Source organism: Hypomesus transpacificus, chromosome 18 (genome assembly GCF_021917145.1).
Source record: "Hypomesus transpacificus isolate Combined female chromosome 18, fHypTra1, whole genome shotgun sequence".
Classification (NCBI taxonomy): domain Eukaryota; kingdom Metazoa; phylum Chordata; class Actinopteri; order Osmeriformes; family Osmeridae; genus Hypomesus; species Hypomesus transpacificus.
Window position 1 is genome coordinate 8,912,090 of NC_061077.1, and position 26,448 is coordinate 8,938,537.

Below are 26,448 nucleotides of genomic sequence, written 5' to 3' on the forward strand. Positions count from 1 at the left end.
AAAGGATCAAGTTAAAGAGAGATAAAACATTATAAGAACAAGAACAACAATGGAGACCACTGTGGTTGTGCTGGCATTGCTGTGCGGCTGTCTGTGTTGGACACAGGCTCAGGGAGACACTGTAGATGGAGTCATTGGGAATGACATCCCTCAAGAGGTTCTGGAGATGAGGACCCAGGGAGCACGCTCCCAACAGACCTGTCAGCCTGACATCCATACCGTGCTGAGAGAGATGAGCGCTATGCTGGCAGAGCAGAGAGTCGAGATGACACATTTGAAGAAAGAAAATGATGGTAACTAAGTAGGGACTTCAGCTTCAGTGTTTCTGTTCAGTGATGGTGTTGCACCCGTGTCTTTGTAGCACAGAAACTTCAGCTGGAAAAGACAAAGAAAGAGTTGGAAGGTATTTTATGAAGTGATATTTGATCAAACCAGCTAACTATACAGTATTCTCCCAAATATAAACTATATTCATCCCTTACAGCACAAGCAGCAGTCCTGACCTCCACTGTCGACCAGGTGGAAGCTCTGAAGAGGACCAACCAAGGTAAGATGAGTGGATATCTTGGAATTACACTGAGGATTTTTTCATGTAAAGCTTTGCGATGTTTTATTTCCAACAGTCAGATAGTTTAGGAAGATGTATGTTATAGAAACAGCTTACAATACTGTATTTCAAGATGTTTGTCCATGTAAATAAATCTCCCTTACAGCACAAGCAGAATTCCTTGACTCCATTAGAACCAGGTCCAACATCACTGAAAGCCAAGTGGAAGCTCTGAAGAGGAACAACCAAGGTAAGGAGATTGGATATCTGTTGTTTAAAGTAGCAGTTTATAGGCTATACAAACACTGGTGTATATGTACAGGTAACATGCTTATGTCACATAGATGACTGTGATGTTATTGTTTTCCAGTCAGACAGGTGGCGTTCTCAGCCTCCCTTTCGGCCTCAGCCTCTGGATACGTGGGACCCTTCAACACCCACACCAATCTGATCTTCAGACACGTCGTCACTAACATAGGCAGAGCTTACAACCCAGACACAGGTATGGGGGTACATTACCCAATAACAAAATATAAACATGGTTGTAGATATGAACCACTGTGCATTCTTTCTTCTTTGACCCTAGAGAATAATAAAAATTATCTTTGACACAGGTTTCTTTATTGCGCCAGTAAGAGGTGCCTACCAGTTTTAGTTCTACATAGGTGCACATGGGCACTCTTCACATGGCTCAGGTGCATTCTTGGTGAGGAATGGACAACATATATTCCTTGCCTATGAGCACCAACCTTCTGGTTATGGGAGCTCCTCTAATGGAGCCTCACTACTGCTGGAGGAAGGAGATGTTTTCTTCCTTAAACTGTGGCAAATCACAAGGATATTTGATAATGCAAACAACCACAGCACCTTTAGTGGTCACCTGCTGTTTACCATGTGAGGTGGACCATAGCTGAGTTAACCTTGCACTATCCCTTATTAGGTTGACACAAAAGAAAAGCTATACCATAATGTACTATAACTACCTAGCTATATAGCTGAAATGATATGTTCGGTTATATACTTACAGTAACTCATGTTTCCATATGGTCAGTGATTATATGTTTTGATACATAATTGTAAATACATTTTCAAATCCAACAAGATCTAGAACAAAAACAACAACACAAGTCTTGTTTATCATACCCACTGACCCTTCCACCCAATTAAAAACAGAACTGTGTACTGTGTGTATGTTCATATAACTATTTCCTCAATGACGCAATTTTACATTTCTCTTTGTTGCTTTAATAAAATAGGGGAAAGTGTTGGTTTACTTCAAGGTCATCAAGTGTCATTCTTAAGTCCAGTCCTAAACCCTGATGGTCTACAGAATGCATTGATTGGTGTCCATGCACATGAACATCTTATGTCAAATGATTCAAATGAAAACAGGATGCATAATAAATCAATATAGTGTGTTTCAGTGTTATGGTACACAGAGACACATAAGAAAATTATCGTAGTAAGAGCGTAGTAATGGTACTAGGTCAGCTAGCGAGACATGTCACTACTACTGTAAACACCTCCAATGCAGTGTCACTACAGCTCCAAACATCTTTGTAAAAATGGGCATAAAGATGATGTTAGACTATTCTAATCACCATGGTACCTTCAGTGGTTACCAACTTTTTACAATGTCAGGATGGCCCAAAAAAAAACACGAAATATAAAAACAGCATTGAGTGTAGGACAGTGTGAAACTAGGACTCCTTTACAAGACTATAGGTTTCCTAGTGTCAACTTTATTACTCATCTTTATATTGATTAATGTATCGGTTAACATGACAACAGATCACAATAGTCACTGCATGCATATCTACATGTTACAATCTAGCTGAAACGTTCTTGTGTCTACCCAAACATTTATCAATCTTCCTGACTTATTTCTGCTATTGGGAAACAATACGGAAAGCAGAAATTAAGTACAAAAATGAAACAAACAAAACAGCAGAAAAAACAGCAGCAAAGTATAAAGTGCACATTTGGGCTCCAGAGTGCTCTGCTGAAGTAGCCTTCCTCTATCACTTGGCACAAACACAATCCAACATAAGAGACAATAGCTGTTGCTTATTTACAGTTTGGTTTGAGCAGATGCTTCGTTGTTTTTGTTAAACTAACAAAACAAATGAATAAGATAGCCAGAAACTGGACTCAAAGAAAATGTCATTTACAATAAAGGTGCCAAACATGTACATGATTTCCTTATTAATACAGCTAAGGAATGCAGCTGCTTAAGCCAGACAGAGCAGAATAAGCATCAGCCACATTGCTTTCCACCTGGAGGACAAATAACAATGTTAACAGACAAGGAGATTGAAAAACACATGTAAGTTCATAAATATGCCATTCAGTAGATAGTGCTAATGCCTGTATGCATCATTCTATGGTATATGCCTACACAGTGAGTATCTGTCCTGTACCTTCATTCCTCTACATGTCACCTGTTTGGGTCAAGGCTTTTAATATGCAAACAATTGTATTTGTTTCCTATATTGACACTTCAATAAATTATGCTTGAACAAACTCAGTTGTTACAACATGGGCAGACACAAACAAACTGTCCACGGACATCTAAAAAGATGTGCAAGTTCATTTTTTTATCCCACCATATCATCATTACCCACCCGTCATTACCTAGGATTTCAACAGTGCAGTTAAGGTGAAGAACTTCCATTGAGGTTGGTAATATATGTGTTTTTATTAAAGTATAGTGTTTGACAAGCTTTCTTTATTGTGTACTTCCTTCCTACCCGCTATTTTGATTACATCTTAACTGGAGCCTAGAAACGAACAAATACATCTGCCAGACAACCTAGCTGTATCCAACCAGGCCATGCCCATATATGGATACAACACGACAACTTCTCCACCATGATTGTTGAAAGTTCATCAGGCGACTGATTGGACAGTTATAGAGCATATATTTCTATTTGACACACCCTGATTTCTATCAAACCAAGGATGACATGAAGTAGGCATGGCAGAAACATGAGCCCAAAAGGCATGTGAGTGCATTCAAACCAAGCAGCCCCTGCATGGGACAGCCCAACGCCATGTCAATGTATCATGGGAGTTTGTTCATGCAGACAGTGTCATTTCATGACCACAATACCATTTCGTAACCACAAAGTATGCAGTAGTATTGTAATTCATAGGAATAAATAATCTATACTTCTGGAATTCCCTGCTATTTACAAAATTGAGTCATTTTTTCAATCTCCTTCTTTTAGGGTGCATTTTTTAGGGTGGCACTTCCATGTTCAAAGGCATGACTGTACATCAGTTACACAAAATAATACATCTAGCCTCTTTGCTCTACACAACTTACATGACCGAACAATATTTGGTGTCAAATAAACTCCCACTTCTATAAAAAGCACTGATAAAAAAATATTCTCCACAAATTAATGAGCAAAACAATAAGCAAGAAAAAGATGGTTCCTATAATGGCCATGAGAGAGTGAATGACTTGGGCAAGGGATTTGTCTTAGTAGCAATGACCCTCACTTTCTCTCATGTACTCTGGCTTTCTCTTTGCTCATACACAGGACACACTAGGTCTTTTCCATGGTTATGACCCTGCACGGTCCCTCCTTCCACCGAGCGTCTGGGAGCGGGGGTGATGGGATCTACCGGCCTTGATGCAGGTACTGCTGGGTAAACATGTTCAGCTCGCTGTCCAGCCAGCCTGCCTTATTCCTGCACACACACACACACACACCCCACATCCAACACATTATGCTTGGTGACAGGTAATACTTGCATACTTCAAAAGCATAAAGCCTGTTCTTGGTTGGGGGACTTTGTTACATCTACTCATACAAATGAAGTCTGGAGTTCAGACTGAATTGTAGTTTGAAGATAATAAGCAGAAGCTGACATTTGTTTTCTTCCTCAGTGCCTCTATTTTACCTGAGCAGTTTAGCCTTGCTCTGCAGTGTGTCCAGTAGCTCAATCTTGGTGTTCATGTCAGTGATCTCATCCTCCAGGTTCTGCCGGGTCACGTCCACCTGCTGGCACAGCTGGGCAAAGGTGCCTGCAAGCTCCCTGACAGACACACAAACAGCAGGGGTCATGGAGGAGGGGTGGAGTCAGTTTGAGTACACTTGTCCAGTAACAACATGCTCCATGCTCAAGAGGCAGCAGTGCAGCTCTAAAGCAGAATGTTCTTCAGCGCTGTCAGTCCCTCGTGTCTCCACTAGAGGGCATGAGTGAGCCACCAGGACATGGCGTTCAATATCAAATCTCTTACACAACACTGTGGCAGATTGACTGGCCAGTGGGTCCACTAACCAGCTTTAGCAACCTCCACCCTGATAATGTTGTAAACATACAGGGACTAGATAAGAGGAGGGCAGGAGGGGCTAAGCTAAAGCTACCAAAAAGGCCAATAGATATTAGTGGTATATAAGGATAGAAGAGTGGAAACTGAGAATTTACATAAAATTTACATAAACCTGGGGGGGGGGGGGGGGGGGGGGGGGGAAACCTCCATCTAGATATGAACAAACTAGACAATGAATCTGGGTGAGATGTAGAAAGATATATGAATGTGAGTTCCCAGCTGCTGTGTGTCCACTCACTGCTGGACCTGGTGGCTGCAGTTGGAGCCGGTGTAGCTGACGATGAGCTGCAGCTTCTCGCTGGCGTACTCCACAAACTGACGCTTGAAGGCGCGCTCCTTAGCCCTGGTGGTCCAGGTGAGCCGCTCGTACACGTACAGCAGGCCGTACAGCCCCACCGAGAGGGCGATCAGACGCCACCCCACCGCCTTCCAGATCTGACACACACACACACACACACAGAATACTTGATGAGCTTCAACACCAGGATTAACTGATTCACATTTTTCCCTCCCAACTTTTCCCAGATGCCCAGCGTGTTCTCTGTCTACGTACCACACCACCGACCACGATGATGCCCATGGAGGTGCGCGAAGTGAGAGAGGCCAGGCCGGTCACCATGGAGACCATGAGCTCCTCCTGGGTCATGGAGTTCTGGGGGAAGGGGGGCATACTGGTGCTGACTGGAGTGAGGGCCATGGGGCGCGGAACCTGGGAGGGGGAGAGACACCATCAGCTGGGATTACTCTATATTCACCTCACTAAGAACAAGCAGGCAAAACAACTCTTCAGAAAACATTGGTTTACGTCCCCAGGGACTGAATGGTGAGCAACCTGGTCGTTGTAGCCCATGAGGGCTCTCCGCGTGTTCTTGGGCCCCAGGAAGCGGTTGACCAGCATGGTCCAGCCCAGGGAGAAGTGGAAGCCGATGTCCTCCTGGAAGTCGGAGCACAGCTTGTCGCAGGCCAGGTCGTAGCTGAGGCTGAAGCACTGACGTGGCACCAGCTTGTCCACCTGCTCTCTCACCGGGCCTGGCAGCAGGGGCTTCAGCCCGTCTGGACGAGCCAGAGACGGAGGGAGGGAGGTGTTAGCTGGCAATGACATGAGCCTGGTGAGGACCCCCACTCCCCCCCCTTGAGGGCATCTTGCTGTACGTACCGATCATGTCGGTCTGGGTGGTCTGCAGGGCGGCAGTGATGGCTGTGGAACACCTCTCAGACATGTTCCTGCCCAGACCCTCCTCTATGTGTCTGTGGAGCTCCTGCAACACACACACACAGCACTGGTGACTAACCTTCATTCAACCTACTGGTACAGTCCACAGTGTTCACATGTGTTACAATATCCCTTAAAGCACAAGACCTTGGAATGCTTGTTGGGAACAATGCAATGTCAAACTAAAAGCCCGATAAGCACATCAAATCCTTAAAGCTTTCCAAGAAATTAAATACCAACAGAAAGGTACACACTCACTTAAATTCCACTAATGACATCATTTCATGTGAAAAGCAGAAAGGCTGCAGGCCAGATTTGTTTCTCAATCTGAGTGTACTGCCTGACCCGGAACCCGAGCACAGAGTGGCCGTCAGGCTGCCCTTGAACACAGCTTCAGGATCGCTCTCAAAGCTATTCTCTTCATAGAAAAGGAACTGGCTGACGTCATTTCTGCCTGCAACATGTCTTTCGACAGCCTGTCAAGATCCTAACTCATCTAATCATCAGGCTGGTTACGGTATTTGGACATGGACTATGTCAGTGTGTTGGGATAACTACCTGTCTCCCTACCTCTAGTACTGCCCTCTGCCTAGGGAGAAAAGAATGCTAAACACCCCAGGGTTCAGATTCCACATTCCAGACCTGACCAGACAGGAACAGGTCATCATGTGACACAAATGAGATTTTGTGAGAGGAATGTTCCGGGGGGGGGACAACAACGGCTGGAGCCAGAGGCCTTAGAGACCCCAGCAACATTGTTTATGAAGAGGGGCCTATTTACACCTCCACTCAACAAGACAACAACAGGAGATGATTCCAGGCTGCGGGAGCATTCGTTTAGGAGAACAGCAAAGCTGTGCCAAGCATGGGCTTCTGACCGAGCCTGTGGCTCTGTGTTGGTGTGTGTGGGACTAATGAAACCCCCCTTACATTCTTGTAGACCTTGAGGACCACCAGTGAGGGGTGGAAGTCCAGGTGGAAGTCGTCCACCAGCACGTTGAGCCTCCTGATCTCCTCGGCCATGGCGTTGGACACCTGTCTCTCCACCTCCTCTGTGATCTTCTTGATCTTGCTCTTGCAGTCCTGTGTCAGCAGGTCCAGCTGTTTGTCGATGAACTCCATCCGGTCCTGACGGTCCTCTCTGGTCTCCATACAGTGGATCCTGAGCACAGTCACCACCACACAAGATTTAGTTTCAAACAAGGATCCCCCCCCCCAGCCATATAACTACTGTTGTCTATCATGCATCACATGATCAAACTAATGGAATGGAATATTTAGCGTACGGAATACGGAAAAACAGGATTCGCATCGAAGCTCAACAAACTGTTGGTCAAATGACACATTTATGCTCCGTTCTCATTGGGCGTCTTGAAGGGCCAGAGTCTGTGTTGGATGAGGTCGGGGGAAAGCTGGTGCCAAGAGCTTGATGGGATGAGCTCCACAGTCTTGACGTGCTGCTACCCTGTTAAGCTTCCTCTCAGATGCATTATGGGAAGGGTGTCTGACTCTGGGCCTCACCTCTGCTCCTGTGCGGCCACGTGGACAGAGTCCATGATCAGCCGCAGGGCTTCAGAGATCTGCTTGGCCCTCACGGTGTGCTGCTCAAACTTGGTTTTCACAGCCGACTGGGAGATACACTCCTGCAGACACACCAATGAAAAGGACCAAAGACAGATTATAGTATCTCTCTTGGACATGCTGATATGGTGTATACAAGTGTGTAATAGTGATGTGGCATGCTGGTATTTCGGTTTCCAATATTTGCAGCTAATCTTACCTCAAAGCGCCTCTCGAAGTTCTGGAACTCAAACATTCTGGCCTGGAAACCTTCGGCTAGAGCCCCACCTGAACGGAGAAGAGCAAGTCTCACAAACGGTGTGTTTTGTGTGTACGTGTGTGTTGTGTACCTGATTTGTTTGTGTGTGTGTGTTTGTGTGTACGTGTGTGTTGTGTACCTGACTCTGGCATGCCCTGGGCCTTCTGAACTCGAGCCTGAAGAACCTCCTTGGCAGAGACGAAGAAGATGCGGTCGCTGGCCTGGGCCCGGTCCACCACGCCCAGCTCATCCACCAGGAACCCAGAGCAGCGGTCCATGTGCTGCCTCCTCACCTGGGGGAAGGGGGGGGGGGGGGGGGGGGGGGGGGCAGACGTGCAGGGAGATGTCAGCCAAACACACAAAGCTCTGGGAAAAATAAAGTTGAGACCACTGCACCTTTTTGTTTCATAAAAAAAAAAAAAAAACCTTGAGAAGGACAATTTTGAGTGAGGAACAGAAGGGTATCATTTAAGAGGCCACGGCAAATGTTATACTCATGTTCCTCCTGTATAATTGGCCAATGTATACTGTGCAGCCGTGGCCAGTATTGGGAGTGACATACTTTTTGTGTTTGCAAAGCTTGCTGGGCCTTGGCATAAAATGACTGCTAACATAATTTCAGTAAGTCATATCATCAGCACAGGGGAAAGTGTGAACTAGTTCTAGCCAGGTGAAATCAGTACCATTCTGATTGGATTTTAAGAGCAGATTGACTGCTGTAAAAGAGGGGACTATTTGCATATATTGAAAATGTTTACCCCAAAAAAGCTTAAAAAAAATTATTGTGATGCCAGTATTCTATAGAAACATGTGAAAACATTTTCCTCAAATACTGAACCAGCAAACTTTGCAAAACACAACATTTGTCATTTCCAAAACGTATGGCCACGACTGTACAGTGGAGAGACTGTACAATGGAGAGACAAGTCAACGGGTCAACAAGGAAGGACAGTCAAGTCCAAGTGCAATCCTACCTGAGGCAACCATCACTGTCACTCTAAGTCTAGCAGGCTTCAGTCTCCTAAGAGGATCACATGGCTGTGTAATCTGAAGGGAGTGTCATCAGTATAAGCCACTGTGGGTTCTTGTCCACGTGACGTGCACAATGTCCCCAAACCGTAAATGAACATTTAGCTCTCTCCGACGTAAAGCTATAGCTATCACACAACCAACCTATTGAGCTGCATAAGCCCAAAGAGCAAACTATACCATAGTATCACTTACAACGAATAAGGTAAACAGACTAAGACTACCAGACACCTCAGAGAGTGAAGCTAACCCACCTCCTCCATGTACTCAGGCTCAGAGAGTGAAGCTAACCCACCTCCTCCATGTACTCAGGCTCAGAGAGTGAAGCTAACCCACCTCCTCCATGTACTCAGGCTCAGAGAGTGAAGCTAACCCACCTCCTCCATGTACTCAGGCTCAGAGAGTGAAGCTAACCCACCTCCTCCATGTACTCAGGCTCAGAGAGTGAAGCTAACCCACCTCCTCCATGTACTCAGGCTCAGAGAGTGAAGCTAACCCCACCTCCTCCATGTACTCAGGCTCAGAGAGTGAAGCAAACCCACCTCCTCCATGTACTTAGGCTCAGAGAGTGAAGCTAACCCACCTCCTCCATGTACTCAGGCTCAGAGAGTGAAGCTAACCCACCTCCTCCATGTACTCAGGCTCACAGAGTGAAGCTAACCCACCTCCTCCATGTACTCGGGCTCAGAGGCAGACGCATCCCAGCGGTTGTTCAGGATAAAGATGTTGGGACTGGAGAGGCGCTCGTTGACCTTGTGGAAAAACGACTTCTCCTGGAGACATATAATAGTTGGGTTAAAAAGTTCTTATTGATATGGAATAACATTTATTTCAAAAGTAACTTCTTTAATGAAACACGCCAGAACTACAGATTGAAACCGACAGGAGTATAACACAAAAACATTGAATTAAAAGCTTCAAATCCTCTCTCACCGTCTGCATTAAAGTGGATTCTGAGTTGGCCACTAGGACAAAGACGTCGGCATCCAGACAAAACTTGTCGATCCAGCTGTCCAGCTCTGTGGTGACATCGATGCCAGGGCTAGGGAGGCAGACAGAACACAGCCCACTTCAGACAAGCAGACAGACCACCAGAAACATTTTGAGGGAATCGAGGGAAAGTTCTACCTAAAATAATCACATCCAACAAACCTGATAAATGCAGAGCCTAATGTTCTCGGTTAACGGTGAACAATAACCTTAAGATCTGTGATACTAAGCTGATTAACAGTTGCGATTAGGGCAAATATTGCTTGGGCATGTGTGAGGAGCTTCAGAAGCATGTCTCTCACCTGTCCACCAGCACCAGGTCGTCCCTGAGCAGGGCACACTTGGCCTTTGGCCACATGACACACACCAGACTGCCTGCATCCAGGTCCTCATCCTGGTGTAGAGCGTGGGCTAGCTGGTTCACAGTCTGGAAGAGGAGGAGGGGTGGGGGAGTGGGGGCAGACAAGGGGCTGTTGAGGTAGATCCAATATTGATGCAATTATGTCTGTTGACTTGATTGAATACAATTATTCCAGCAAATGGCATCTTGGTGGATCATGCATTGCGATCGTGGCTCACGGGAGCGAGCTTCGGTTTGCTTATGATTTTGGGCTTTCGTTGGCGATCTCCACGAAACTGAGTGTGAACTTGGTATTTTTAAATAACTAACCCAAAATAATTTAGTTACACTGCAATTGTATTCATTTCAATGGGATTAGCTAAGCTGACCCTGAGAGACAAAGAAAAGTCATAAAGTAGTGTTTGAAGGAGACATTCTATGAAGCAATATGTGACCACATTTGACTCCAGGCATATTGATCTTAATGCCACTGTTCCGCAAGAACAGATTATAACAACAGTCTGGAAATAGATGACAATCCATTTGTCCCATTGCATATTCTAGAGGGTAAAGCTATATCAAAACACAATTTGTGCAAAATGGAGAACAGATGAAAGGGGAAATGACCTAAGATTTGTTTCCATAAGAAGCAGCCTGGGAAAGCCAGCAAACACAAGGAATGTGGACTCTGATAAGACATTCGATTGGACTCTAGTCTATGCTTTCTGTTGTAACTATGTTTGGCCATGGCTTAGATGACATTTAGGGGGTGTGTTGGTCAGACGTGTGTGGTGACACCACATGAACCACGGTCCCTGAGATACGGCTTGTATCTAGGCCACGGCCATGACAGTGCAGAAACACAACACCTCCGACCTGCTCACGGTGGCTGTGAGAGGGTCTGACAGATGGTAGAACCTGGGTGACTTACAGCACCAGGCAAAAGTTTGGACACATTTGGGAAAATGTGTACAATGATCTACCATCTGCATAATTATAACAGTTTACTAAAATGCTCAAACAAATCCATCTACCTCTTCATGTCATTTCGACAAGAAAACCTCTTTCACCAAGACACCAAAATACAGCTGTATGGAGCCAAGTCACATTGTGTTGCATAAACAAGTGTGGCACATTTTCAACTGGCAGAGCCAACTCCTAACTAAACCAAAACGACCTCTGGTTACTTCCATACTGACGCACTGGGAGCATGAGAGTCAAGGCCGGCAATATAACTCCAGAGGACCTGTAAGGAACTAGCATGAAGGAGAACTTAAGAAAATACTGAAGTATTCAGTAGTACTGAACCAGCACATAGCAGTGGTACTTGAGGAAGTGGGAGACCATACTACAAGCTATTAGTAGTAATAGAGGACTAAACAAATATTAGTAGAGCTATTCAAGCATGTGTTCTACCCCAACACTGATGACGACTGGAAATCACAACACAATGTCTGGTCAGAGATATAAAAGGCTTCTTTACATGACCCTGTCCAAATGGCATAATCAAAAATAGCTGACTAACTGCTGTGAGAGTCTTGGTAGTGTGACAGCGGACTATTGGCTTACAAGGCTCCTCACTGTTCACTCAAGCAACAAAGGCTTAGCAAAACCGTTTGTGACAGATCTCTGTTTGGTTCCAATCATGAACGTGTAGATAAGATAGTGCCCTGGCTGTGCATTAATCACATTAGTTCCTTCTATAGCTGGATGCTCTTTCTTGCGAAACAGTAATTAGAATGTCCAATAGAAGTTTGGATTGGTAATTGAAAGGGCCGTTTGAGTCCCCAAAGGCACCTGGGTATGAACGTGTCTAAGACGAGGGGTAAGTCCATCATGATCATCATGCTGTGCTGAGTCTGCACTAAGTTTACAAACTAACTTGGAAACGTGTGAATTTCATACGAGTTTTATATGAGAGCCTTGAAAACACGTGTCGGTGAAATCCTCACTTTGATACTCTTCTTCTCCTCAGAGCCTTCGGTGAGCAGGAAAGACTCGTGTCCATCTGTGCCTTCCACGCGCAGGAAGCAGTTGGTGGTGTGGCCTATCCCCGAGGGCAGCACTTTGTCACACAGCATGGCGTTGATCACAGAGCTTTTCCCGTTACTCGTTCTGGAAAGCAAAAACAGATCTTATTCACAGTTTCTTAATAATCCTGTTGAGCAACTGTTCTTTGAACGAACTCAAAGGAATGAGTAACAATATGCTGGGAACAGCAGAAGAGTACAACTGTGTGTGGTGTGGCAGACGCACCTTCCAAAGAAGACCACCTTCATGTGCCTGCGGGCTAGCACCTCTCCAATCCCTGACACTTTGGAGAGATAACCTTTCACCTCCTGAACCTGCTCCTCCGTGGTGACGGGGTCCAGCTCATCGTTCTTATACGTGTCTAAAACAAAACAAGTGGATCTTTAATATATGTCAACATGTACATGAGTATTCAACTTCAAAGATAGTTAGTACCCATGAAAACACAACGGTATCATGTGCCAGTACATTTCATTAGAGTTTAAATCAAGTCACTCCCATGACTTCAATTTGATCACGCATACAGCATTCCTTTGAGGAACAGGCATGTGCAGGACAAGGACTTTCAGTACCCATTGAGACTTATGGTTCTTTTTACACGAAAGTATATTTCACATTGAGGTTGTTTGCACAGTTTGGTAGAATGTCATACATTCCAGTTATTTTTAGGGAAATATATTCTAGTACATAAAACAGATGGTCTACCTCTGGCAGGATATGTTGATTTACAAAATCTAATCTTTATGATGAAACATTATTCGACTTATATTCAAGGTTGTCAAAGAAACCTGATTGTACGGGAAATAATCTATACATTGTCGATGACTACACAAATAGCAGTCCAAAACTTGCTTACATTTAAGACACCAATATAAGAGAGTCAAGATAGAGTAGTAAATTACCTTCTAAAAAGGATGAACTCTCTTTGATGTAAGCAGCCAGCTGCTCAAAGATGCCATTGATCTTCTTCTTGGCTGTCACAAAATGTTTTAACGGGGAAGCGTTCACCTCTGCCATTAGTCTTTTGTCCTTCTTGCCGATAGCGTTGGTATTGGGTCTCGTAAAAACCAGAGACATTGCACTAAAAGACAGAGACAAAGACATGACAAAGTAAGGTTTAGTTGTGGTTAACAGTCTTGACGCACAGAATGGTTTTATGCCATTTGTGTTTGTAAACATTTGAACACATTATTTAAAAGTAAAGTGGTTTCGATCGGCCCCTTGCCAGAATGACAGCAGTGTTCAGCTTACTACATTCTGCTCATTCCAAAATGGTGGTGTGATGCTGCCTTAACAACAGGCTCTACTCTAACCTTTAGTCTCACACATGATGTAAAGAGAGGCCTTTTCCAGAACCCTTTCAACTGGACTTTCAATATGCATTCATTGAAAGACAACAAGCATGTAATGAGTCTATGATGGAATTGAACAAATAATAGGTGAAGAAAATGGAGACTTGAGGCAAGACCAGATTTTTGGAAAACAGAAAGCTAAACCAGCTCAATTTAGTACAGTACACATGGTGAAAACCATTTAGACTTCCAAATATGCAATCCTGTAAAAATAAACTGAATCCCAAATTCAAAGAAAAAGTGATTTGCCAGATCTAATGAAAAGGACTGGGGCAAGGTAACTACTTGTGACCAAATGGGATTACAGTCTTGGTAGACACAAATGCATAAGGTATGTCCAACAGCACATGCAGTATGAAGTACGTGCAACACCACCTCATTTCCCAGCCAGTAGGCCCTCTCTCTCTCTGAGCTTTTGGCTCTGAGTTTAAAGTGTCGGGTGTCATCCAAGAAAAAAAACCCTTTGCATTCAGACTCCAATTTCAAATTGAATATGTACATATACATAAAACCTGAGAATTAGACTTAGTATCAATTTCCAATAGTCTACCTTAATAATTATAAACCACAAATATTATTCATGAAGAAGTCAAAAAGAATTAGAGCCACAGAGCAGCTGTGAGAGTCACCTTCAGTGCTCAGTGAGGGAAAGCACTGCTGTCCCTTGTTCGACTGTTCACATGGATCATTCTACTTCCCTGACAGTTACTCAAACATCTTGCAATATTAATTGGTCATTGAAATAGACAATTATTTGGGATACATTTGTCCTTATGAAATAGACTATAAAACTAAATCAAATAGTTTTACATAATTCTCACCCGGTTATTGTCCTCAGCTCGCAACAAAATGAAGAATAAGGAAATATGTGCAGGCTTGAAGCCCAGTGACTTAAATTAGTGGCAATTCCATATATCCCAGTTGAACATCCAGTCCAAATCTAAAACCATTTGGCTGTTGCCATGCGAGACAGTCTTGAAGATTTGCTCAAGTAAATCACCCTATATAGTAATGCAAACCAAGTACATACTGTTCTGAGCAAGTACATCTGAAATCGCTTGCGACTAAATCACTGCCATTAACAGTTAACGGTTCAGCTACTTTGCTTAGACAGGCATGGGAGAACAATCTTGACTCTGATAGGACACTCCCACTTGGATCAGTGGCTGCGCAAATTAGGCTGTCTCACGTCAAAGGTGATTAGGAAATACTACAATGGTCTGTGTGCTCAGTCTATTACATATTGGGTGTCATACGGGGATAGCTAGCTTGCTTTTAACTTTTATTTTAAGTGCAAACCCGGTCAGGGAGATATGAGCATGACTCACGTTGTAAGGCAAGTATGACTATGCATTGCTAACACTTGACCGTGACATTTTACCTACATAGACACACTGATGTAGCCCTACAATACAACGCAGACCTATCTAGAGCGAAGTGAACATGAATCATCAAATTAGGCAGCATCATACAGTTAGTTACGTTATAAATAACAGTACTAGAGTAGTGCCTCGACAAAACATGGATGGACGTAAATTATGAGTTGAGCTTTTACTCTGTTATTGAAAACGCATGCAGCTTGCAACGCCGGTTGCACGCAAATATACATGATAATACTGCCACCCAAAACGTAAAACGAAACTAGTAGGATTGACTTGCTCGGACCTGTCTGTTCAATGTCAGACACAGCTGACACTAGTACTGGTTAACTTAGCTAACATATCACGTTAACAATCAGGTGTCAACATAGAGAGAACAGCTACAAGCATTCAATCAAAATGGGTTCCATGTTATGTAATATGCGATACCAAAATCCTGTAGGGCCATCAGTCCATCATCGAGGACAAAATACTCGTTGTACTGTAGCGACTTTTTCCAAGTAGCTAGCGTTAGCTATCTAGCAGTAGTACTTCCTGACTGGCATTCTGTTAGCTAGGTACGAGGCTAGGTGTGTTTGTAATACTACAGTATGGGTTAGACTTACCGGGAAGGGGCGGACTGATTCTATAACCAGTCGACTTGCATTTTGATTGTCTTTTACAGCTTGATGAGCCACCCAATGCGTTCACCTATGTATCATCAGTTAACCTTGCTAGAGCTAGCTAGCTAATCTAGCCAAAATGACGAGGGGTGATGTACCAGTATTACTGTGTAAAGGCAATTGCTACAGTACTAGCAAATACAGACTAGCTAGTCTAGTAGCAGATAAACGTGCCGATGAAGCCCCCAGATATAATTTAGCAGTAACTGAACTTCATCATATAACTCAAATTTGTAACCGCGTTTACTGGTAGCTGAAAATCAACTGACGTTTTTCTTCTTCGTTAATTTTGTTCTTCCTTCCGTTTCTTCTTCATCGGGGTTAAGCATGCCATCAGAACACCATGCACAAACGTACTGCCACCAACGGGACAGACTTGAGATGTACTACAGTCTATTGATTAATGTTATCAGTGGGTTCTCGTTCTGACACTTGTTTTATTCCATAGCATTTCAACAGTATAGTTAATCAAGACTTTTTTGTGTGGTTTGAATTTTTTGGTTTGAATGCTGTTTTTGCTTTGCTCAGGCTAAAGCTAATAATAAAAGTCGGCACTTTGGGTGCGTCCATCCATCCACATAAAAGGTTATGCATTCACTAACTGTTGTTAATATTTTGTGTGACAAAATGCAAGTTGTGAAATAATATTTTCACAGATTAGTTTTGATGTGTTTAATTGTCTCATGAACAATATATACACAGTTTCACAACAATCCCTATTCTAACATTGGGTGCACAACTGCAAATATCATTTGAAATGATCACAAAAGACTATTGCTACTATTAAAAGGAACATGTTCTGCTTTCAACATGAACCCTTAAGAGGAGATGGAGAATGTGCTTGTAAGTGTACAGATATTGCACATTCAAGTCTTTGGCATACTTTCACAAACTGTTTAATACAAATAAATAGGACAGATGATTGGAACTGCTCATTGCAGAGATTACTTCAGCCCCCTCATTAGTGACCAATACATTAGGAGTGTTGCAATGCAAGTTGAAATACTGAACATTTCATATTATCCAATAAAAAGTATCTCATGCCTGTGAACACTGCCCAGTTTCTAGCATCAGAAATGATTATTCAAATAAAATGCTAAATTAAAAGGAACATCTTAAAAATATAGACTTCAATAATACATACAGAAGAATTGGCTTCTGGAGTTTTCCTGAATGAGCCTAAGCTCAGCAACATATATAAAATGACCTTTTGGCAAGCCCATGAAGAGACTCATACTGGCAGGTAAAAACGGTCTAAGGACTGCATCAAAGACCAATGTCCAAGTGATAAACCTCATTGACAACTGATTTAAGAAAAACACACTAAACTGGCTCTAGACAAGCATCTAAAGGCAACCTCACCAACTCTAAAGTGAATCTGAATAGGTACTCAAGGGTCAACAAATGACACTGCAATGTATCTGACGCCCCCAGTGGTCCGCAGGCCTTCGTGATAGTGGGTGAGGCGTCCAGGGTGCATAAGGGCCCAGCCTTTTCGAGGGGCCTCAACAGAGCAATTATAGCGAATGAACCTGCATCCACCGCCCTTTCAGAGGAAAATAAACACAAGCAACAGTCAGGAGACACATCTGGATGTAACATTTAACACACTGAGATGGCTTCAAAATGTCTGTGTATAAAGCTTTATGCTAACGTTAAGAGCTCAAAACAGCTTTTAAGGTATAAATGCAGAGGAAGTCACTGTAAAAGAAAATCAAATTATATGATGTACATTGTACAATTACAGCGCACAAATGTCTGACACATTTATAATACTTAAAACAATTCAGATGGTTACTGAAATTATGAATGATGCAAGGAAAAGTTAGACAAAATAACTACATATTTTAAACAAGTCCTAATGTTATTGTTTTTCTGAAGTGCAAAGAAGAAAGAATGAGAAGTAACTGAGAAGTCTTTAAAACACAAAGAGGCTGGAGTAAAAACATTCACACTTTCATTCTCTTAATGAAAATTTAGTTGAAGATGCATGCTTAGACGCCATCTAAAACACAAATGTATATAGAAACTATGCCATTTGAAAATAAACATATCTTTATATTCTACATGTTTTGCTCAGGTTACAAACCTTTTTTTCTGTTTTTTTTTGTGACTTGTTTGTAACTGTCCAATTGTTTATTTGTTTGAGTTTCCAAACAGACTCTCCTGACACACCATGTCAACCAATGAGTCTAGGGAGGCAACCCATCAGGAATGCCAAGCAAGCTAAATCCATCACACCTCACATTTAGTAATGAGCGTCGGTAGTTAACAAATAAGCACCTCAGCAGTACACAACCTCACTCACCTGGTAATCAAGTCCCACTTGATTGAGTGCAATGTTTACAGTGAATGTCGAGGCATCATGGTGTGGCCTTAAAAGGGGCTGCTCGTCTGGCTTATATCTAACTACAAAGGCCAACTCAAAATGAGCCTGCAAAGAGAGACAGACAACACCAGTGTGATGCAAAGAGTCATGCAAGCATTCACAGCGCTCTAGTCGACCAAGACGGGCCAGTGTGTGTGCTCTTCCACCTTCTGACATACGAAGCGAGGGAAGGAGACTCCATACGCCGGCATTCAGTCCCATACAAGAGGAAGACAAAGAGGAAGGAGGAAAAAAAAAAACCTGCATCCAATCCCTGGTTGCCTCTTTCACTTTTACCTGTCATTTTTTTTTTACCTGGTCTTAATGGGCATAGCACTCATTTACCTGATAATCAGTGTCTTTGCTGTTGAGAGCTACATTAATTGTAAAAGTGGATGCATCATGGTGAGGTGTGAGCAGTGGCTGCTCGTCTGGTTTGTACCTCACCACAAAGTTGAGATATGAAGTGCACTGATGAGAAAAGAGATGTTTATCAATCAAAACACAACCGTGGAGAAAAGAAGCGGAAGAGATCTCAGTTAAATAAAATATCTTCAACCATTCAATGTTGTCTCTGGCCATTTAGCTTTTCAATTTTGTTAGATAGACATCTTTTGAATATTTGTTCACAGTGGTTACCCGAATACAACTATTTGTATTTCTACTTTTTATTACTTCTGTGCCTGAAAGTAAAAAAGTTAAAAGTACTCCCCAATACATTATGAAATGGCCTATTTAGGAAATTAAAGGATACACAATGATTTAAGATACACAAGACTAGAAAAGAGATAAGATAATAAGAGTTAAATTCTGTTAAGTGCATATTCTAAAGCTCAACCCAGTATGCAGTATTCAGTTAACTAGACAGAGCTTCATACAGCTTTATACATCTCATGTATGTTTCATTGTAACTGGCAAACAAAATTGTATGAAAAACCTTTAAATGTCATTTTACCTTGGTGTAGTATCCAGGATACATTTTCTCTGTAATTGGTGCAATGTAATCCAATAGTATTTTCTGCCACTCTTTCTCATAGCCCACTTGGTTCATGTGGATATCAATGGTGGGGACATTTTCATAGCCCCCCTGGATTCTTGTGTCCTAAAATAAACGATAATCTTCTTAAAGTAAGTAATTACATATGAATGACATCTTAAATCTTGAACATTTATGAACAATTGTGTTGCATTTCATTTGGAATAGCAACACATTTGAAGCAGTTGGCTGAAGCAAAGAATTGTAGTTTACGTCATTATTGCCTCCTGACCACTGTCCGAAGTTTTCCATTTCTTCGACAATGTGGTTACAACCAATATCAGAGAAGATAGGGAACCAGTACACATCAGGGCAGGGCTATGGGGAAAGCCAGGATAAACAAGTGGTTAGAGATGTCTGCTGTACGCTTGGTTCAAAACACCCTCAGGAATATATTTTGTGTAGTTTGTAGATGGAGCCATTTGCAGGACAAGAAAATTCAAAACTCACAGTTTCAATCAGTTTGTCTCTCATTATTCGGGAGTAATTCTCATGAATGTATCTCTCCTCCCAATCCTGAGGAAAATTATAGGAGTCATGCATCGCTACAACATCATGTAATTTGATGAACGACATACTGTGAAAGCCATAAGAAAAACAGGTAATATGCATTGAATACAAGTATTCAAATCACAAATGTCAAACTTGTAATAAACTCACAGCTCAATACTTACAACTAGGTTTTCGTACATCTGCCAGAGGTCATTATGTAGATGGTTGGTCTGGTAGTTCTCTGTTGAAAGGATACGCCCAAAGTTGTGCATGTTTGTGACATACATGAAGACTCCCTGAAAAAATTGAAATCAAAACAGATTAGTACAATACTTGAACACCTTAAGCTTTCCCTTCATATCATCATATAAAGCTATACATAAGTTGAATCCATAAAGCCCAATACAGTGAAGCAATTTGAATGAGTTTGTTTGACATCCATTACACCCCTCATTAAGTCAACTAACAAATAAACAAACTGACCAATGTTTAAGTCTGTTTTGTCAGTTAAAGCCAGATGTTACCTTGTTTCGGACGTTGTGACAGAAAACCATGTCGGAATCCATGGAGTCTGAGCTGAAGAGGTCCTTAGCGGAGAGTTCTGTCTGAAGGAGGCTGGCCTTTACCAGGTACACACGGGACAGGTAGGGGACGTTCCAAACACCTCTGAACAACCACACCGTATTACATGTTACACATACGCAATTTATACATAACTATAAATGACTAGGAGGAACATCACTGCAAAGTACTTGCCAAAAGACAATACATTTGGACTTACACCCTGCGTCCTTGCACAATGTCCACATAGTCCTCGGATCTCGCGTAGTAGCCGTCCGCACTGAGCGCACCCCAGAAGTTGCTCCACAGTCGGCCTGGTCGGGTTATCATTGGTGCAATGATAGGTCTGGAACAGGAGAGGGTTTATCAAAAGACTCAAACAGATGTCCATGTAATAAAATCACTAGCTACTGCATGACTCTTGTCTTGTTAAGACAGCCAGGCCTATAGTAATTATTGGGCAAATGCACTTACTGATTTTGCTCAATGAGTATTCTGAGAGCGTCTTCGTTCTTAAGAACCACTTCAATGTCTATGCTCAAGTAATATTCACAGTCCTTGTCCTGACGGCAAAAGTCACTGAGGAGGACATGGGAATGTCAAACATATGGAGGCTGAAGAGAACAACTTAATGGTGCAATACAGCAATAACAACCTTAACTGAAAGAAATAGGGAGTAGATGTTCCCTAATCAGAAGTCAGTTTCAGTTTCTATAAATACCAACGTTAAGATATAGTGCAGGGGAGATGTGTAAACTCACAGCCCAAGGTTTCGAGAAGTCACGTGGTCTATGTTCTCCTCAGGACCAATGATCTTCACCTTCTGATAGCGTGTCCCATGATCCTCCATAAAAGAACGTACATGCTTCTCATGATGTGGCTCCTGGAAAAAGAGATAACACAGCAAGTAACATAGTAGTTACTACTGGGAACTTGCCACCTTAAAGCCAGAGATTATTTATTGTTCAATAATTTCTGTTTGGCATTACAGACCACTCATTTGGTGGAAATTATTTTAACCACACAATTTAGCTTCCCATATAGCCTCACATTCCAAAAAGACCGTTCACATCAAAATGTTAACACCAGATTACATGAACCTTAACATGCATTTATCTAAAGACAGCAATTAAATAATTCTATATGTGATTGAGGCATACATCTAGTATATCTGCTGAACATATGTTTTGGGACACGCCTATCAACATGAAACTGCTTGACAACCTTTAATCTTGATATGTGAATTATGACAATTTCATTTTGGGCGTCAGCATTATATGGCATATTTTTTGTCTTTTTACTTACATATTATATAGAGATCTTATGCATTTTAACTTGGAGAGGGTTTTGTATTAAAGGGTCCTATACTTGCAGCGCTGTAGCATTCCTTTTCATTGTAACTATACACAGAGGCAAGTGGGCACATGTAGAAATTTGAACATTTGGAAGATACCAGCTCAGAGGTTGAAGAGTGCATTGTAAACCTGTTACATTCCTCCAACATGATTAACCAAACATTTAATATAGTGATTTAACTTAATACAAATTATTAATGAAAAGTTATGGAATTCTGTTAATAATGGCATTGGACATTGATTCCTCTCATTTGCAAAAAATTCAAAGAAAAAAAATACTTTTTACTTTTAAAAATACTTTTAAACTGAACACCAACCAGTTGTAACACAGAATACACCTTCTTCAGCTTCTTCTCACCTGATTGTAGATAAATAGTTTGAGTCTGTCCATGGGATACTTGAGTTTGAGCAGGCGCTCAAAGAAGACAGTGACAAAGGGAGTGGGCTGCTGGATGTAAATTCCAATGACAACAAGTGGATACTCACTCTCCTGAACACAAGACAAAGTTGAATTAGAAACAACAATTAGAAAAATACATTACAATGTTTGTAGTACACACTTGTGATAAAACTGTAAATATGCATGAAGTTTGCTGGTTGAGGTTAGGGTTATTGTTGTTCATGTAAAAGTCATTTTCAGCATTGTCCTGTTCACAATCTTTTTCACATAAACTTCATTAATATATAGTATGGATGTGTTTCCAAAAAAGGAGCTTTTTACAATGTCACCCTGGTCAAGTTTGTCAGCTCATTATTTTACTAAAGAAAACAAAGTCTTGTTGCTGATGAAATGAAGAGTATTTCCTTTTAAAACACACACACACACTGTTCTAATTAAGTAAGTTAGTTTGACCTTTAACAAAACTCACCTTGAGTGCAGAGAGTGGCCGTAGATCCTTATGACACACTGTGCATCCATCCTCAAATGTCCACACTTTGGGGATATAGTTGCCAAGATAATTGATCTGGAGCTGTAAAACAAGGATGGCCGTTTCGGAGATAAGAAAGTCTCACATATCCTGTTATAGTAGATGACTGCACTTGCAAACCTAACAATGAAATGGGTGGAAAATTAGAGTGCTACCTTGGTGGGCCCGTTTCCATGAACAATCACTGGTAGCGTATCATAGAGCACATTTCTGGCCCGCACATGCCCATCCTCAAACTTCAGCACCACCTCATCTACACAAACATTCACAAATACATACACACATAATTTACATAACTTACTTATTGTCCTTTAGTTTAGGTAGATTCAGGTTGTCAACTTGTACAAGACAATGATATTTAAACTTTATTTTATATTCAGACCCCTATTAATTTGTCATCTTGAAATCTTAAACTTCAATTGTGTCCATAGTCCATAAAAGTACACAGCCCATAACATTAGATAGAATCTTTACTTTGTTCACTGGGGCATAAGGTTGGACTCGCACAACAGATGGCACCTCATTATTAGCCCAATTAAAAAGGTCTATAAAGATCTGACTCACTTGGATTTTGGAGGGAAATATCCCAAAGTGGATAGTTACTAAAGAATCCAGTTGCTGGATGTGGAGTCAAATGATGTTGGCTCTTTACTCAAACATGCCTCTATAGACACAGCTGTTTTATACTTGACATAACTCTCCCAGCATCTGGGGAAGGCTGTTCCCCTACTCCCGCCTTTCCCTTCCTCTCTCCCTTCTCTCGTCCTTGCTGGACTACGTGAGTTGAGGCACATCTCTGTCTCACAGCAAACTCATAAATTCCTAACACAGGCAGCGTATCTAGCGGCAGCCAAACGGAAGAGAAAAGATGGAGGCAGGGAGAATAAAAGAGTAGGAACTCAGGTTTCATAAAACTCTCCAATGCCAACAAGCTCAGGATACTCATATACTGCACTGTGAAACCTTGCAGATTGACAATCCCCTCCATCCCTCATCAAAAGGTTAAACCAGTCAACTATTAGCATACACCAGGAAGTGAAAGCAGGGAGGAGGTCTCATTTCCCTTGTTCTTTATTCTCAAGGCATGCTGAGCGGAAATGCAGTAAACTAAACAGCAGCTTTGACTATCCACTGAGTAGGAGGTTGGGATAGGCTGAAAGTGTTATACATGATGATTTTTAGGATTCAAACTCAATAAGCAACTACGCTTTAAATGTAAAATGCTTACATATACATACACACATATCTATAAATTGTGTATATAGTGAACCCTTTTCGTTGTTGTACATGTGACAACTAAAATTGTGTTTACAATTTAACTTACCTAGGGATCCATGAAGATTCTGAAACAATCTGCATTTATGGTCCAGTGTTATATTTATGGATTTCTAAAATGAATCATAACAATGCAATACATACATATTAAATCCCTTAGATATGGTATAGTACTAAATATATAAAATTGTGTACCATTCAAATATGTAGTGTAGGCTTACTCTTTTCTCAGCGTTGATGTAAATCTTGGTAAAGAAAAGTTGATCACTATCATTGTCTTCTCCTGACCAGTCAGCAACCAACTCTTTGAGGTTGGCAACATAGCCAATAAAACCTGTGGACAAAAAAACATAAGCTGATTCCTGAAAAAATTCCCTTCATCCTGTATTTTGGTGCTTATGCTTTTGGACATCACCATAACTCAAATTCTGACATTCTGTTAGAGTTTGTATGGTTACATGTACTTTATATTTACAAGACATACCTCCCGATCCCAGGAACCTCTTGCCTTCTCTAACATGGGGATGCTTATCTTCCAAATGTCTGTCAGGCCAGATGAGGGTTTCAGAGGAGAAGACTACCTGGTGTTTCGTCTGCTGGAATTTTTTCAGCAGCTCTTTGGGACCAGAGGCAAAGACCACATCATAGCTGCACAGAATGAGAAACATAGAAAACACTGTTCCTCAGGGGGGTAAAACCAGTAGCAGGTTTTAGTGGGAAAACATGTTACTGCTTTGACACTGGCATTCTTTGTAGACATATTTGAGTCATTACATTCTTCAGAATTTCAATGGCAACATCAAAATGTTACCTAATAGGGGCAGATATTTTTTCCAACCTAAAAACTACTTACAAAGCTATCTATAACTGAATGTCCACCTTATATTGTGGTGAATTTCACTAGCGAACATTAAACAGTTGATTATCTACCTGTCAATGAAGAGAATGATCTTATCCTCCTCTGTCATTTCCTGCAGAGCAGTTTTTAGGAGCCGTACTTTCTGCCCCCCTCCTGGCGCCGACATGTAGTCCCCACCGTTCCATTTCTCGTCCCTGCCAATCACCTTTAAACCGACACAGAACAAATATGAAGCCCCCACAATACACGGAATACCTCCCACAATGCACTGACTCATTTCAAGCAAGTCAATTATCAAGAGACAAAGGGTATCTGTTTTCCAACTTTGGCTTCATGACTTTTGCATTCCATCCTGAATGCAGAATTCAGTTGGCAGAATAATACTTGTTTTTTAGTAACATAGATGAAGAATTTAATCAATATACATCATTTATTTTCCATACCTTTACAGTGTAGTTAAAGTGCAGAGCAGACCTCATGAAACGCCTGAAACCATCAGTCTCTTGGGTTGCAACAGTCACAACAAGAAGCTTGCCTGGAAGACATAAGGTCTCTATTGCAACTTAAGGTATAGGGGTATGGAATGTCATCCCCCCCCCCCCTCCATTGTCTTCAACCAAACCTGCCACCCTCATACAGCATCTTGATTTAATAAGTAATTCATTTAACCATGGTTTTCAAGTACTCTTCAGATGAGAAGTTGCCATGTTTAGTTGGAGGGTCTTTGACTATATTACGACATGTGCCTGCTTGCCCACAGAGTTCCTTTACCCCAGTGAAAACGGTTTGTTTCATAAATGTTGTCTGTCCATTCTAAGCTACATTTCCAAAGAAATATAGCCCATTATGTATGTTAGGAAAATTGGCTATCGTTTTCGATGTCAATAGGCTATAATAAATCTAAATACGTTTCCAATTAGTTTCTTAATGGAGCAGTTTGCCCAAACGCAGTTATGTAGGCCTACTCCAGAAGAAAATGTAAAATCCACGCATTCTGTTCACGTCAATTAACACATTTCTGCAGGATAGATCGACTGTCCCGTCCACGTCAGCGGCATGGAAGACTCGAGAACCACGGTGTGCATGCTCGGCTTTGATTTGAGTTATCGGAAAAGTTACATGGCATAGACGTAAACATTTCGTTGAATAATAGGGTCCGTGAACTACTCAGATGTAGAGGGTGACAAACTTCTGAAACATTGCCTACATGCAAGTTAACATGCAAGATCCTACCTTCGGATATGTCGTGCTGTCCTGTAGCACCTATCAGTGGTAAAAATGTAAGCGGTAAGAACCAAGCGATGAGTGAAAGTGCAAAAGTTTTCATTTTTGGTTTCAAACTATAGCATACAGCTGTCTCAGCACATTAGTGATACCAGCCCGAAATGAAGCTACCGGTATAACGGATTCCTTAGTTCTTAGTTTGTTTATTCTCCCACAAGTAGGCTAATCCCCTCCCATTTTCGTGAAATTTAGTCACTCCTCCCCTCCGATTTATATTGTATTGATAGCTGTCCCGTTTTCAATCGTTGCAATTTCACTTAATTAAAACGTATTTATCCAATTTGCTAACACAGACTTGTATAATTATTGGTCAGTGGATTTGTTTTTATTAGGCCCTATTGACTTTTAGGATATTATATCATATAACTATAATTTGAAAATAGCCTCATACATTGACTATTTCTAAGATGTCGAGGCATTGGATTTACATTCTCCGAAGTGCACTTAAGATATTGTAAAATGGGCAAGTCGCACCACCCGCATCTCGACTACGTGACAGAGGGCACGTAACAAGCATTTAAAATAGCTTGTATGTAAAAAATTTTTTTTAAAAATTAAAAAAAGAATTCACAATTCAAATCC

General features: G+C 41.7%; 2 protein-coding genes across 5 annotated transcripts; both read right to left on the reverse strand.

Annotated features, from left to right (window-relative positions):
* Positions 1-1,854: 1,854 nt before the first annotated feature.
* On the reverse strand, positions 1,855-16,016 carry mfn2 (mitofusin 2). Of its 2 annotated transcripts, none has more exons than XM_047040326.1 (17): positions 15,651-16,016; positions 13,217-13,395; positions 12,540-12,675; positions 12,236-12,398; positions 10,246-10,370; positions 9,887-9,995; positions 9,619-9,726; positions 8,064-8,217; positions 7,886-7,953; positions 7,627-7,748; positions 7,036-7,267; positions 6,049-6,151; positions 5,725-5,945; positions 5,446-5,601; positions 5,131-5,327; positions 4,460-4,594; positions 1,855-4,246 (listed from the first exon to the last, which is right to left on the reverse strand). In XM_047040326.1, the coding sequence occupies exons 2-17, from the start codon at positions 13,389-13,391 to the stop codon at positions 4,177-4,179; spliced, it is 2,274 nt and encodes a 757-aa protein (XP_046896282.1). In that variant the 5' UTR covers positions 13,392-13,395; positions 15,651-16,016; the 3' UTR covers positions 1,855-4,176. The 2 variants fall into 2 exon arrangements, with proteins under 2 accessions (XP_046896282.1, XP_046896284.1); XM_047040328.1 differs by lacking the exon at positions 15,651-16,016 and adding an exon at positions 14,488-14,760.
* Positions 16,017-16,364: 348 nt separating this feature from the next.
* plod1a (procollagen-lysine, 2-oxoglutarate 5-dioxygenase 1a) lies at positions 16,365-26,166 on the reverse strand. 3 transcript variants are annotated; one of them, XM_047040546.1, is made up of 20 exons: positions 25,816-26,166; positions 25,026-25,117; positions 24,654-24,787; positions 24,208-24,371; positions 23,945-24,057; positions 23,773-23,836; positions 22,604-22,701; positions 22,389-22,490; positions 21,878-22,009; positions 20,926-21,047; positions 20,639-20,743; positions 20,385-20,510; positions 20,128-20,269; positions 19,786-19,899; positions 19,562-19,627; positions 19,325-19,429; positions 19,031-19,177; positions 18,421-18,546; positions 18,016-18,141; positions 16,365-17,253 (listed from the first exon to the last, which is right to left on the reverse strand). In XM_047040546.1, exons 1-20 carry the CDS (start codon positions 25,907-25,909, stop codon positions 17,098-17,100), a joined length of 2,328 nt encoding a protein of 775 aa, XP_046896502.1. In that variant the 5' UTR covers positions 25,910-26,166; the 3' UTR covers positions 16,365-17,097. The 3 variants fall into 3 exon arrangements, with proteins under 3 accessions (XP_046896502.1, XP_046896503.1, XP_046896504.1); XM_047040547.1 differs by lacking the exon at positions 18,421-18,546 and having other exon boundaries at positions 25,816-26,060; XM_047040548.1 differs by lacking the exon at positions 18,016-18,141 and having other exon boundaries at positions 25,816-26,060.
* Between the last annotated feature and the right edge of the window lie 282 nt (positions 26,167-26,448).